The sequence below is a fragment of the Cupressus sempervirens genome, chromosome 5 (assembly GCF_028749045.1).
Source record: "Cupressus sempervirens isolate cs-2001-9-10 chromosome 5, ASM2874904v1, whole genome shotgun sequence".
Taxonomy (NCBI): domain Eukaryota; kingdom Viridiplantae; phylum Streptophyta; class Pinopsida; order Cupressales; family Cupressaceae; genus Cupressus; species Cupressus sempervirens.
This window is the reverse complement of record NC_143122.1, coordinates 843,963,298-843,978,922: the sequence shown is the minus strand read 5'-3', so window position 1 is coordinate 843,978,922 and position 15,625 is coordinate 843,963,298. Positions and strand designations below refer to the sequence as shown.

Below are 15,625 nucleotides of genomic sequence, written 5' to 3'. Positions count from 1 at the left end.
TCTAAATTATTCTACTACTATTTAATATCATGATAGTAGTTGATAAAACCTATAATAGTATAATTAGCTAATCTCAAATCCATCTACTTTTATTTAATAGTAAAATAATAGTTCATAGGACCTATAGCATATAATTAGTTGATTAAAAATTATTCTACTTTTGTTGAAAATCTTAATAATAGTTTGTAGGAGCTATAATTGATATAAATCTCATCTACTTTTATTTAACATCATGATAATAGTTCACATGACCCATACTATATAATTAGTTGATCTAAAATCTATCTACTACTCTTCAACATGATGATGATAGTTGATGGAATGCAACACTTATATAAATATTTAAAATCTTACAAGATCGAATCTAAAAACAACGTTGAACCCATCTTGTTAGAAATGGAAAAATAAATATGGAAATAACCAAAAATCAGGAAAGAATCTAAGTGAGTTAATGCATGAAAAGATATTACCATAAGATAGGAGAGAGAAAGCTTCAAGATCCAACACCATGAGATAAGATATTTGGAAAGGGGAAAGCAAAGAAAACCCCTCGTGACATTATGAATGAGGCATGGAAAGCGTAAGAACAAAGAGAGAGAGAGAGAGAGAGAGAGAGAGAGAGAGAGAGCAATCACTCATGCAATAATTAAGAAGAGGAAGAAACCTCATTAGAAATGAGAGAGGAGGGTCATCTCTTAAATAGAGATCAGAGAGAGGAGTTAGAATGTAACACCCATGTCTATGAATGCCACCATTCATAAGTGTGTGAGGCCAAGTGTGAGATTCCTCTTAAGGAGGAATAATCTAAATTACAAATTACAATAAATATTTTTCCTCACATATTCCACTAGATGACAAAATAAGATGTAGTGGCAAAAGGACAAAAAAGAAATATATTAGGATACCTTGGCTTATATCCTAATATATTATAACAATAAAGAAAGGAGGTCTAACCTTGGTTTATAAACACACCAAGGAAAGCTTACAACTTCTAACACCCCCCTTTAATCTTTACTTGGGGTAATTATATCAAGGGGTATTAAACCCATAATTTACAAAAATTTGTAACTTAATCTTCAATATGAAGTAATTTGATTGTCTTCAAGCCATATGGTACATTTGCAAATCCAAGAGAAGTACATGAGTCCTTTGAATTTGATCAAGTGGAAGCATAGACACATCTTCTTATGTGAAAAATCAAGAAGGTTCCTTGATGGATCACCTAAAAAAAAGCAAAAGACAAGACAACTATCCACAAGTAGAATTACATTGAATGGACAAGTTAGTAAAAAAAAATGAAGTTATAATAATTTAATCAAGGAGGAATAAAGAGAGATGAGAATAAAAATAAATATTTTCACCAACATGCAATGGAGTTAACATGATATCTAAAAATAAGTCGTAAGCTCAAAATGATCATAATAGATGCAATAAATCTCTCGTGAAAGGAACATACTAATGCACAAATGACCACAGACAAGGCCAACTAATGAAACCTGCATCAACATTGCATCAATCACATGGATATAGACAGTCCTTTAATGGGTCATCCCACTACAAGTGAATGGGTCAGGACTCCATCACCTACATGACCCACGATCTAGGCAATAAAGTATGCAGAACATTATCACATTGTATATTTATCAAAGAAATATAAGAGAGACAATAATAAATAAGTAGAACATTTTCCTCAAGCACCAAATAATTCAAGTTACAGTTTTTCTAAGAATTATTGCCAATGTGGACCAAAGGAAGGGTTTATGAGGAGTAACAACATATTGCCTTCAAATAAGAAATCCATCATGGACAAGTAACATCATTGTCACGAGGAAAAAAATCAGCATGGGTCAAAACAACTTCTCAAATAAAGTCTCCAATATTGGAGTGCTCATAGATATGGTAGCCTCGTCACCTATTTTATCGTTCCAGTCCACTCTAGCCTGGGCAATAAAAAAAGCATTACAATGTGTTAATAATTTTAAACTGCCATTTGTCCATTGGTTGGAATAGTTTTCTTTTAAAATTCTTAATAGATAAAATATAAAACCCCTAGCAAAATGCATACGGACTAATGAGAAAATAAGAATAATTAATAAAAATGAAATTAAAAATATGTATGCACTACATACTATAGGATAAATTTTATTGATGTGTGATATTGCTATCAAGATTTAACTGTGTAGTTTTTGAGTCAAACTTATAGACCCATGTTTCATGAGTAGTGATTCAACATGAATCCATCCCTCATTAGAATAAATAGAATTCTTGGTTTCTGAAATTAATAACTCTGCATATTGTAGGGAAAACTATTCTACCATCTTTTTGATGGAGGTTTTTGGTGTTTCACTTTTAATTTTTCATAGTATCCTATATGGTAACCATGCCACTTTCTTATAGTTTTTCAAACCCATTGAACTAAATAAAAAATAAATTAAATCGATGTAAATTCTCTCAACTCATTAGATTTTTTGTATTTTTCCATGGCTCTAGTAATGATTTAATCTACAAAGAAATCCCTATATATCTTACGCCAAAACTTGCAATCCATCAAGTAGTCTCTTGAAGTGTAAATAAATGCTCATATGATGATAATATTTTTGAAAACAATGCAATATATTTTGTCGCTCATTTTAGCATTTGACAAAATATATACATGCTTAGGTCTCTGCATGGATTTCAATTTGGAATTGCTTAAGATTTGTTTCTTAATTATTTTTTTCCTAGTATACAACATCAAAATATTTACAAACATGGCAAATTTTGAGTCTATTATAATTCAATTTTGTGCATTTTGCCAATAAATATTTTCCAACATCAACCCTCTATCAAAATTTTTTGCATACATGTTGACATTTTCTCAACTCACTCAATGAATACATTTTTGTTTGCAGATTCATAATTTCTCACATTTTGGGGCCCTATTCTTACAATGGTAAGGGATAAAAGTAGCATTGGGGACCTTGAATTACAAATGGAACAACAAACAAACTAAAAAATAGGTTTCCTCTTGTCTTATATTGCCTCAAAATAAAATAAAAAATAGATTTTCATTTGTCATTAAATGTTTAATTTTTTTAAAATTGTTTATTCGTAAATTATTTCTAATTATTGATAAATTTTGTAATTTGGATAAATAAATGTAGGTAATTTTAATAATCCTTATAGGACTTATATTAGTCTAGTCTAAATTAAATATTTATGTCCTAAGCTAAATAAGTAAGCATATAATAATTGAGCTTGTATGTTTGAAAAAGATATAACTCTGTTATTGGCATGGGCTTTTGAGTGTTGTAGCTAGTAGAAATCAATGGAGTTGTCCTTTTCTCAACTGATACGTTTTATGAAATCATTGCATATAGAGCATGACACTAGAACTATTATAGTGCTACATCCTAAGCTAAATGAGTAAAGATATAATAATTTAGTCTAAGACATTCAAAGTAAAGGTGTAGGTGGGAGCTTGTATGTTTGACAAAGATATAACTCTGCTATTGCCATGGGCTTCCGAGTGTTGTAGTTGGTAGACATCAATGGAGGTATCCTTTTATTAATTGATATGTTTTATGAAATCATTGCATATAGAGCATGACATTATTGGAACTATTATACTGTTGCCAGCCTATGAATATGTTTTTTCTACTATTCTGGATTTCCTCTTCATGCCCTCTTGACTCCACATGTCATATACAGGCTTGTTTCTCTTCACAAGAGTGCACATATACTTACAAGTCAAGCATGTTAAATACTCCTATTGTCTGAGACTGTAAAGCTTAACACATAGAAAATAATATTTATTTACAATATGTGTAATTCTAGTTCCTATGATATTACAATTTCCATCAGAGGTCCTACTAATTCCATTTGTCCTTCTTGATTAATACAACTAAATTGGTATGCCCCTAAGCTTCCATTAACATTTGCAAGAACCATGCAATCTTGAACAACACTATAGCCATGATTGTTTTCAAGTCTTAACTCATTTTACATGTTATCACAAGTACCTACAAGTAAAATTTCATCCAATTTAAAGTTCAATGCTGTATGCATTATCTTCAATTCCATTCCTAGACTTCTTAAGATGTCCCTATGATGCACCTGCATCATGGACTTCATGAATCATTTCTACATTTGATGTTTTTTCCATGCTTAATGTCCAATTTTTGTTATAATTTGAATCATTGTGCTAAGATGGGAGCTCTAATTTGGTAAAAAAGTAGGCTCCATCAAGATGAACAAAAGCTTTTAAAGTAATAGCATAGAAGAAACTAAAGAAAAGAAATGAATTCTTATAAATAAAAAGGATCCTAGCACCCTGTGCAAAGGAGAAAAAATACTTGTCAATTCAATTACAAGAACGTAATCATTGCTAATGAGGACAATTTTTCCATAGAAAGTCAAATTATGATATTGCTAAGAGGATTTTACAATATAATTATTTGTTAATAAAGAAGGCAAATTTTAAATACTAGAAAAACTGAGAAAGAATAGTAGCCCATATGGTTGCTCCATATGCTAGAAAAACCATGCTCTTTCGTTGAAACTCGTGTCCAAAGGTTTCAAAAGAATGTGTAAAACATTTAATGTTCTTTTACATAAAAAAATGTATATTATGGTCCTAAAACAACTTAATAGGTCATTTCTGATATGTACTTATGTTCTTCTTGCTTATTTGTATGAAAATTAAACACTGCAGACTGATTGTATGTTATCATTGGCTGGCCCATCTTGTCCATAGTTAGAGAAGCTTATTTTATTGTTGTGAATCCACTGCATGTTGTGTAGGGGGAATGATAGCAAAACCAAGTAGAAAGAAAGATCTACTTTATATTATGCTATTACTCAAATATCTATTTTAAAAATTGGCATAGATATGCTATTTTATAAGTTTGGACATCTTAAAGTGACACAAATTTTTTTGAAAATGAGGTAGAAAAGACATCAATTGCTAAGAAAGATTTGGAGAATGAGCATAGAATGCTTGGATCAATGTATAGCCCGAAAAAGCATGACACAAGAGATTATATCAAGGCCTAGGACCTACTTCTTACATACATCACAAGACAAGGCAGAGACCATGTAGTTTCTATTCTAACAAAGTTTTTAAAAAGTATTTTTTCATAAATTTTGTTCTTTAAAAATACGTAACTAAATGATACCTATAATTTTGAACTTTCTTTTATTATCAAGCAATAAAAAAATATTTTCCCATAAGTCTATTCTCAAAATATGCATAACAATGATACAATAATATTGATCAATCAATATAACATGAAAACTAGTATAATCTAAAATTTAATATATTAAAAATGATCTATCTATTAAAAAGATTACTAATCATTAATAAAAATTAATGTATCATGCATTATAAATATATAAATTAATTATAATTGTACATGTGTATATATGTTTATTTATCTAAACTTGGATGTTTGATAAACTATATAATGGATTGGTTTCAAATCAATTTTCTATTTCTTAAAAAAACAGCTCCTATTTTTATTAAAGAGTTTCCTTAAAGTATTAGATTTAAATTGCTTCATGATGTATAATGAGCTTATCTAAATTATTCTACTACTATTTAATATCATGGTATTAGTTGATAAAACCTATAATAGTATAATTAGCTAATCTCAAATCCATCTACTTTTATTTAATAGTACAATAATAGTTCATAGGACCTATAGCATATAATTAGTTGATTAAAAATTCTTCTACTTTTGTTGAAAATCTTAATAATAGTTTGTAGGAGCTATAATTGATATAAATCTCATCTACTTTTATTTAACATCATGATAATAGTTCACATGACCCATACTATATAATTAGTTGATCTAAAATCTATCTACTACTCTTCAACATGATGATTATAGTTCATAGAATGCAACACTTATATAAAGATTTAAAATCTTACAAGATCAAATATAAAAACAATGTTGAACCTAGCTACTACTACATTTTTTATTCTTGTTAAAATATTTTGAATATTAATTTAACTAAATCATAATTTTATACTAATATATTTCTCGAGAACAAATTATTTATTTAAATAAATTTTAAAAATTGTAAAACATATAATTATAGAAAATTGCAAACAATTATTATTATAAATCCACATAGTAAATAAATCTAAACAAATTTAAAAGGTTTTCTAATATCAATAATTTGAAAGCATATATGAATTTTAACAATATAAAATGAAAAATGGTATAATCTAAAATTTTATATATTAAAATTGATCTATCTATTAAAAAGATTACTACTCATTATTAAAAATTAAAAATTAAAACATATAATTATTAAAATTGCAAACAATTACCATTATTAATGTTATTTTAAAATAGCTTTGTAATGTTATTTTAATAATAGATAGAGTAATATAATCATTGATTCAAATAATCTAATGAAGAAGTCAGATTAATTAATACTATAATATCTAAATTCTAAAAATCTAATGTTTTGAATGAAGAGAAAGAAATAGAAAGAAATCTGCAATTGAGTAGAATTTCTAATATAACAAACTTTCTAAGAAAATTTAAGGAAAGTATGCAGATTTCAAAATATGGAAAAACTACACAATATAAGTTTCTAAAATGGAAGAAATACAAATCTACAATGTTTCTAATTGAGAAGAATTTCTATTCTATCAAAGTTTCTAAGAAAAATTAAGAAAATTATAGAGCTTTGAAAATAAGAAAAAGCAACACAATAAAAGTTTCAAATATAGAAGAAGTCAAAACACATAAACATACATACTCAGAATAATGATCCTGTTGCTCAATCCAATGTTGAATAGAAATCATAATATTGATCCTGTTACTCAATCCAATGTTGAATAGAAATTAGAATTCGATCTTGTTGTTCAATACAATGTTGAATAAAAAAGAAAATAGGCTCTTGGCATATATAATGTTGATGTGTGATGGTTCAACTTCAAAGAATTGAAAACATGTAATGCGTAAACATAGAGCATAAGGCAAGACATTTGGTTTTCTTGTCATAATAGATTATTGGCTTTCTTCTTGCTCGAGTGAATGACAAAGAAATATATTTAGAAACGTCTAAATCTGTCTTCACACTGTCAGCAATAAACTGTGTTTTTAATTTTAAAAGAGTAAACAAGATTAGCATTAAAATATCAAGAGCACCATATTGGTCGAGAGTATTTTCTCTTCCATGTGAGATATCCAAATACAAATAAAAAAGAATGATTGTCACTGTATCACACCTTTTAAGTTGTATGACGAATTCTAGATGATGCACTTCACATTGGATGGTTACTGTTAAACTCCATGATGTTCCAACTAGGTAGTGAATCCTCCATCGGTCGTTGCATATACCTATGCACTTTATCAACTCTTCTAATACATTCATCCTTACTCTATTATTACAAATCTAAAATCTTTCTCTAGCTCAAAAATATGATATAGTGCAATATATTTGAAAAGATGAGAATTTTTTTAATGGAGAAATCATAATATATATAAACTTGTCTGCCACCAAAAAAGAATACCCTATACATCACCAAACCTGTAGACACTGAGACAAACAATAACAAAAAAAAGAGTTTAAATAAATGCAAAACTACAACATCGTGTAATAGTTATCCTGATGGTTGAATAATTTTGGAATGGCATGAAAGAAATAGCCACCACAAATAGAATAACAAAATCTTAATTTTTCAAATTTAAATAATAAAAACCAATGACTTAAGAATTCTAATCATAGAAAAACCAATGCAATCACCTCTCCTTTATCGTAAAATCTAAAGACTACACTACGAAATGTGGGAAATCATACCAAAGTTAAGCTCTACTACAGTAGATATCCTTAACAAACCTAATATTTGTACAACTTAACACACAATCTCAATGCGGAAGTGGTAGAAAACTTTGCACAAATTTACCTACAAAATTTTATTTCAATAATCTGTCAAAAACTCACAAATTTGATGACAACAAAAAATTACAGATAACTTTTGATAGTGACCCCAAAAGGAAAAACAAATATCAAATCAATTTTCACTTTTGTTTGCAGGGAACTTAAAAATCATCGTAGACTCTAGAATAGATCCAAGAGGTCTACAACAATTCACGAGAAATTTAGGAACAATCTGGAACTATAAATGGAAAGGCATCCACCCAAGATAGTTGTAACTATAGCATTAAATGTCATATTTAAAAAGTATTAAGTAATCTTACATTGTCCTTGCATATCAGTTGTCTATTTTATCGTTCCAGTCCACTCTAGCATGGGCAATACAAAAACATTACAATGTCTTAATAATTTTAAACTGTCATTTGTTCATTGGTTGGAATAGTTTTCTTTTAAAATTCTTAATAGAGAAAATATAAAACCCCTAGCAAAATGCATACGGACTAATGAGAAAATAAGAATAATTAATAAAAATGAAATTAAAAATATGTATGCACTACATACTATAGGATAAATTTTATTGATGTGTGATATTGCTATCAAGATTTAAATGTGTAGTTTTTGAGTCAAACTTATTGACCCATGTTTCATGAGTAGTGATTCAACCTGAATCCATCCCTCATTAGAATAAATAGAATTCTTGGTTTCTAAAATTAATAACTCTGCATATTGTAGGAAAAACTATTCTACTATTTTTTTTATTGAGGTTTTTGGTGTTTCATTTTAAATTTTTCTTAGTATCCTACTTGGTAACCATGCCACTTTCTTATAGTTTTTCAAACCAATTGAGCTAAATAAAAAATAAATTAAATCGATGTAAATTCTCTCAACTCATTAGATTTTTTGTATTTTTGCATGGCTCTAGTAATGATTTACTCTACAAAGAAATCCCTATATATCTGGCGCCAAAACTTGCAATCCATCAAGTAGTCTCTTGAAGTGTAAATAAATGCTCATATGATGATAATATTTTTGAAAACAATGCAATATATTTTGTCGCTCATTTTAGCATTTGACAAAATATATACATGCTTAGGTCTTTGCATGGATTTCAATTTGGAATTTCTTAAGATTTGTTTTTTAATTATTTTTTTCCTAGTATACAACATCAAAATATTTACAAACATGGCAAATTTTGAGTCTATTATAATTCAATTTTGTGCATTTTGCCAATAAATATTTTCCAACGTCAACCGTCTATCAAAATTTTTTGCATGCATGTTGACATTTTCTCAACTCACTAAATGAGTACATTTTTGTTTGCAGATTCATAATTTCTCACATTTTGGGGCCCTATTCTTACAATGGTAAGGGATAAAAGTAGCATTGGGGACCTTAAATTACAAATGGAACAACAAACAAACTAAAAAATAGGTTTCCTCTTGTCTTATATTGCCTCAATAAAATAAAAAATAGATTTTCATTTGTCATTAAATTTTTAATTTTTTTAAAATTGTTTATTAGTAAATTATTTCTAATTATTGATAATTTTGGTAATTGGGATAAATAAATGTAGATAATTTTAATAATCCTTATAGGACTTAGATTAGTCTGGTTTAAATTAAATATTTATGTCCTAAGCTGAGTAAAGATATAATAATTGAGCTTGTATGTTTGACAAAGATATAACTTTGTTATTGGCATGGGCTTTTGATTGTTGTAGCTAGTAGACATCAATGGAGTTGTCCTTTTCTGAATTGATACGTTTTATGAAATCATTTCATATACAGCATGACACTGGAACTATTATACTACTACATCCTAAGCTAAATGAGTAAAGATATAATAATTTAGTCTAAGACATTCAAAGTAACGGTGTAGATGGTAGCTTGTATGTTTGACAAAGATATAACTCTGCTATTGGCATGGGCTTCTGAGTTTTGTAGATGGTAGACATCAATGGAGCTATCCTTTGATTAATTGATATGTTTTATGAAATCATTGCATATAGAGCATTACATTATTGGAATTATTATGCTGTTGCCAGCCTATGAATATGTTTTTGCTACTATTCTTGATTTTCTCTTCATGCCCTCTTGAATCCACATGTCATATACAGGCTTGTTTCTCTTCACAAGAGTGCACATATACTTACAAGTCAAGCATGTTAAATACTCCTATTTTCTGAGACTGTAAAGCTTAACATATAGAAAATAATATTTATTTACAATATGTGTAATTCTAGTTTCTATGATACTACAATTTCCATCAGAAGTCCTACTGATTCAGTTTTTCCTTCCTCATTAATACAACTAAATTGGTATGCCCCTAAGCTTCCATTAACATTTGCAAGAACCATGCGATCTTGAACAACACTATAGCCATGATTGTTGTCAAGTCTTCCCTCATTTTACATGTTATCACAAGTACGCACAATTAAAATTTCATCCAATTTAAAGTTCAATGCTGTATGCATTATCTTCAATTCCATTCTTAGACTTCTTAAGATGTCCCTATGATGCACCTGCATCATGAACTTCATGAATCATTTCTACATTTGATGTTTTTTCCATGCTTAATGTCCAATTTTTGATATAATTTGAATCATTGTGCTAAGACAGGAGCTCTAATTTTGTAAAAAAGTAGGCTCCAACAAGATCAACAAAAGCTTTTAAAGTAATAGCATAAAAGAAACTAAAGAAAATAAATGAATTATTGTAAGTAAAAGGATCCTAGAAACCTGTGCAAAGGAGAAGAAAATACATTTCAATTGAATTACAAGAACTTAATCATTGATAATGAGGACAATTTTTCCATAGAAAGTAGAATTATGATATTGCTAAGAGGGTTTTGCAATATAATCATTTGTTAATAAAGAAGGCAAACTTTAAATTCTAGAAAAAATGAGAAAGATTTAAGTTAGAGGCCTTTCCTTATAGATGATCATATTATGATTTATGATGAATCCATAAAGGCTAGATTTCTTTTTTTCTCTTAATATATATCGATAGAGAAATCTAGAAACCAATTGGATCGATGTATTTGGGGTCCCATTATAGGAAAAAATAGGAGATAGAATAGTAGCCCATATGGTTGCTCCATATGCTAGAAAAACCATGTTGTTTCGTAGGAAACTCATGTCCAAAGGTTTCAAAAGAATGTGTAAAACATTTAATGTTCTTTTACATAAAAAAATGCATTTTATGGTCCTAAAACAAATTAGTAGGTCATTTATGATATGTACTTATGTTCTTCTTGCTTATTTGTATGACAATTAAACACAGTAGGCTGATTGTATGTTATCATTGGCTGGCCCATCTTGTCCATAGTTAGAGAAGCTTATTTTATTGTTGTGAATCCACTGCGTGTTGTGTAGGGGGAATGATAGCAAAATCAATTAGAAAGAAAGATCTACTTTATATTACGCTATTAGTCAAATATCTATTTTAAAAATTGGCATAGATATGCTATTTTATAAGTTTGGACATCTTAAAGTGACACAAAAAATTCTGAAGATGAGGTAGAAAAGACATCAATTGCTAAGAAAGATTTGGAGAATGAGCATAGAATGCTTGGATCAATGTATTGCCCAAAAAAGCATGACACAAGAGATTTCAACAGAGAATACCTAGACCAACACATTGTCGACAAAGTTATGACACAAGAAAGTTCAATGCAAGACTTTCTAAAAGAAAATGGAATCAAACACTCATTTCCAAAATAGCAAGCTTGGATTAGGAATTAAATTAAGATCCAACAATTCATATTTTCTAAACTTGGAGTACAAATACATTGAAAAAAAAAATAGCATGATAGCCTTGGTATGCTTAGCATAACCTATACAGTCAACTAAGAGAAACTGAAAAAATTGACTTTAACACTGAAACCATCTAAAATCAATTCTTATTGTTTTGTAACTATATATAATTATTGATGACTACTTCTTTTGCAAATTTTTGGTTGTATTTAATCAAGCTATGGCAATTACTTCCTTAAATTTCATGCTTTTTTAAGTTTTAGCTACTATGATGGCTTTGTTTATTTGGATATCCAAGTTTAAAGCTTGGTTGCAGACAAATTCTGTAGTAGCATGTTTGCACCATTTTTTGGAAGGTCAACTATTGAATTTTAAAAGCCTTACCTCTACATACTAGATAGACTACCCATCAAATTAACGGTCAAATCCCGACTAAAGAATTGGCAGGTCCTAATCCTGTAAGATAATAATGAAGAGAGAGGCCTATGCGTTCGTTCCTATCTCGAAATGGAATCAGCCAAACAATTGCAATAGCCTTCTTCCTATGAAAGGCACTACAAAATATAATTGCTAACAAATTACCCTCAGAGACCCTCTAAATCAAATATTAGGACGGCTAAATTCACTCACCCTACACGGGCCTTCCTTTTCTTAACCTGTGTTGCTCTTTTCCTATTATCATCGCATGCAGGAAACGTTACTTTTAGCTTCCCTCCTCTAACAGGTATAGAAAGGAAAAATGATGCCACATATCAAGAGAGTAATCAAGGAGCCCTGCAGCTTACACGAAATGAAGCATCAGGGAACCTTAAGAACAGTTCCGGCTGGGCGTATTATACTGACAGTATTCCGCTATGGAATAGGTCTACTGGGGCTCTGGCCAATTTTTCAACTTACTTTCAATTCAATATTGATCTGAACAATGAAATATACGATAATCATGGAGATGGACTTGCGCTCTTCATGGCACCATTCGAACTGGAACCACCAGAGGACGCTTATGGTGGATTTCTTGGCTTGTATAATGAGGAAAGCTTTAAACAATCATCTTATCAGATGGTTGCTGTGGAGTTTGATACATACAACAACGATTGGGATCCTGATGACAATCATGTTGGGATCGACGTCAATAGCATTTTCTCGAAGTTCATTTTTCCGCTCAATACATCCAGTCTATTTAATCGCTCTACACACCAAAATCTCACAAACGCGACATGGGATGCCTTGGTGGATTATGACGGTGTAGAAAATGTTCTGCACTTCTTTCTCTGGTATAATTCTTCTAAACCCAAAATTCCTCTATTTAACCACACAATAGATCTAAGCAACTTTCTACCAGAGTACATCAAGATTGGCTTCTCGGCTGCCACTGGAGAGTTGACAGAGACGCACACCGTAAAAGTTTGGAATTTTACTTCTCAATATTCGTGGGAAGACGGACCTCCCGGTGAATTACTTAGAAATGGCAATGCAAACAGATTTTCTGTGAATGTTTATTTGATATGCGTGTTCTTCGTTGTTGTGGTCCTATGTGGCTTCATAGTTGTTCGCTGGTGGCAGTATTTCAGAAAAAGGGGAACAGAAGGTAAGGCTAGGGAAGAGAGCGATCCAGAGCTCGACGAATGCTGTTCTCATGGCCCCCGAAGCTTTTCCTACGCCGAGCTCAGTGCCGCGATAGGAAATTTCTGCGAGAAAGAAAAGCTTTGACAAGGCAGCTTTGGCAGCGTTTACAAAGGAATCCTGCCCGGCACCGTGGACGCACTGGCTGTCAAAAGAATAGCTCAAGGATTGAGACAAGGAAGAAAGGAGTATGTCTCCGAAGTTCAAACAATCAGCAGGTTGAGACACCTTAATCTTGTGCGGCTTTTAGGATGGTGCCACGAAAAGGGAGAGTTACTTCTGGTCTACGAGTACTTGCTAAATGGGAGTCTGGATAAACACATTTTTGGGGAAGAGGAGGATACACTGGATTGGAGCCGAAGATATAGTACCGCCTATGACATTGCCTCTGCTCTTGTTTATCTCCACGAACAGTTGGGAAATTTTGGTTTCGCGAGAGTGATGGAACGTGACCAGGAGGCTTCCCATACGACCATGGTGGCGGGCACGCGGGGGTATGTTGCTCCAGAGTGCTACATAACAGGGAAAACCAGTCTAGAAGCTGACGTGTACAGCTTTGGGGCAGTTACACTAGAAATTGCCTGCGGAAGGCGGCCGGTTGATCACAGCCTTGAAGAACATAGTTGTTTCCCTTTTCTTGTCAACATCTATTGCATACTGGACCTTCTGATGTACGGACCACTTTCATTCGTAGATAGCATTCCTGACAAATATAACACATCTGTGGCATTTTCAAGCTATCCAGTTGTTGTCGAAACTGCATTTGGGATCTATAGAAATTATCCTTAAGAAATACAGTTGGGTTTTGTATATTTTCTCTGTTGCCTTGTCCACCTAAATTTATCCTCTTTTGGCTTGTAGGATGAGGTGTTTCAGGAACACATTCTGTTGTTCTTGAATTTTCATTCTAGTGACTCATTTCCACAAATACAGGTAATGCTTGATTGTACCTCTCACTTGATTCAAAATCAACTTCATGTCTCCCTTGTGTTTCAAAATGAGATACTTCATCGGATGTTCGTTGACGAGTAATTCTATCCCTATTTTGTAATTCCAATTCTTGTATTAGCAATCTTTCCCTTCTTCTAGCATAATTTAGTCATCGGACTTCATTTTTCGTTCTTCTTTCTTCTTCTCCTTCAGCTTGTGTCATTTGTTCTTGTCATCATCTACAATACTCTCTCTGGTATTGTCTCTGGTATGCTCTTTGTTGCTCCATTTGTTATTGTCTTCTGTCTTGATCCGATTGGAAATTCATACTTGATTTATTCATTTCTATGAAATAAATTTGTAACCAAACATTAAAAAAATAGTAGATTTAGTAAATTATTTTTTAAAAAATTGGTTTAAAATATCACATTAATTTAGTGGCATTGCACTTTAGATAAGATAGATATTTATTCATTTCTAATTAATAGTTTAACAATTCACAAATACATATAGGAGAAACCTTTTTGTGTAGATAAGATCTACAAATATACTAAATACCATATAGTCTTGTATGTATAATACTAAATTTATTTAAGACAAAGGAAAAATAACATACGTTCATCAAAATTGATAAGTCGAACAGACAAATTTATAAAAAAAATTGATAATGTCAAATAATATGACTCCTAGATTTCATTATAGTGATGCAAAAACATGTGGAATTCATCAGTGAAGAAAAGGTTATTTTCGCCATCCATGTGCTCTTCATCATAGTAGATGTCTTTCCTAAATTCAAAGAACCCAAATGATTTCTTCCATGCGTCATGAATTTCCTTTGTATATTGTCCCACCTACAAGATTTGAGAATCTTGGACACCTCGAACATGAAAGCTCGCATTATGAATTTCATCTGTAATTTTTTTACAAGACTTGGAAATGATTGTTCCCAATCTATCCAAATAAGTTTGAACAATTTGGCTTGATTGCACCAAGTCATTTGGAAGAAGTGGGCTTGTGATAGTGTTCTCAGAATTATTTTGTTGAGCATCCATAGTTAATTTTTTTCTGATATCTATAATGTAAGGATAAAAAATGGTCAGTATCAAAATGACAAGAATTAAGCTATGCATATATAGCAATAAATTGGTATTTGAAAGAGAAGAAGATTTGATTGATTCTTTCCTATTGACATAATTCTATGCATTTAATTTCTTTTAACAAAAAACTTATATGTTCTTAATATTATTTATATAATGTTCTAATCTTTGATTTAGAAATTTAATAGTAAAACCTAACTTCAAACATTAAGGAGAAAATAGATAACATTTCATGATCTATTGTTTTTTATTTTCTTCATATTTTGATAGACGTTAAAATTGAGATTTATAAGTAGAATAAAATTTATAAAAATTAAAAGACATTCTTAAATATAAAATATAAATTTCC

At 30.6% G+C, this 15,625-nt stretch overlaps 1 protein-coding gene across 1 annotated transcript; it reads left to right on the top strand.

The window, feature by feature from the left end:
- The first annotated feature begins 12,098 nt into the window (after window positions 1-12,098).
- On the top strand, window positions 12,099-14,038 carry LOC149558513 (L-type lectin-domain containing receptor kinase IX.1-like). The gene is made up of 3 exons (XM_089830875.1): window positions 12,099-12,180; window positions 12,321-13,295; window positions 13,341-14,038. The coding sequence occupies exons 1-3, from the start codon at window positions 12,099-12,101 to the stop codon at window positions 14,036-14,038; spliced, it is 1,755 nt and encodes a 584-aa protein (XP_089687001.1).
- Window positions 14,039-15,625: the final 1,587 nt, after the last annotated feature.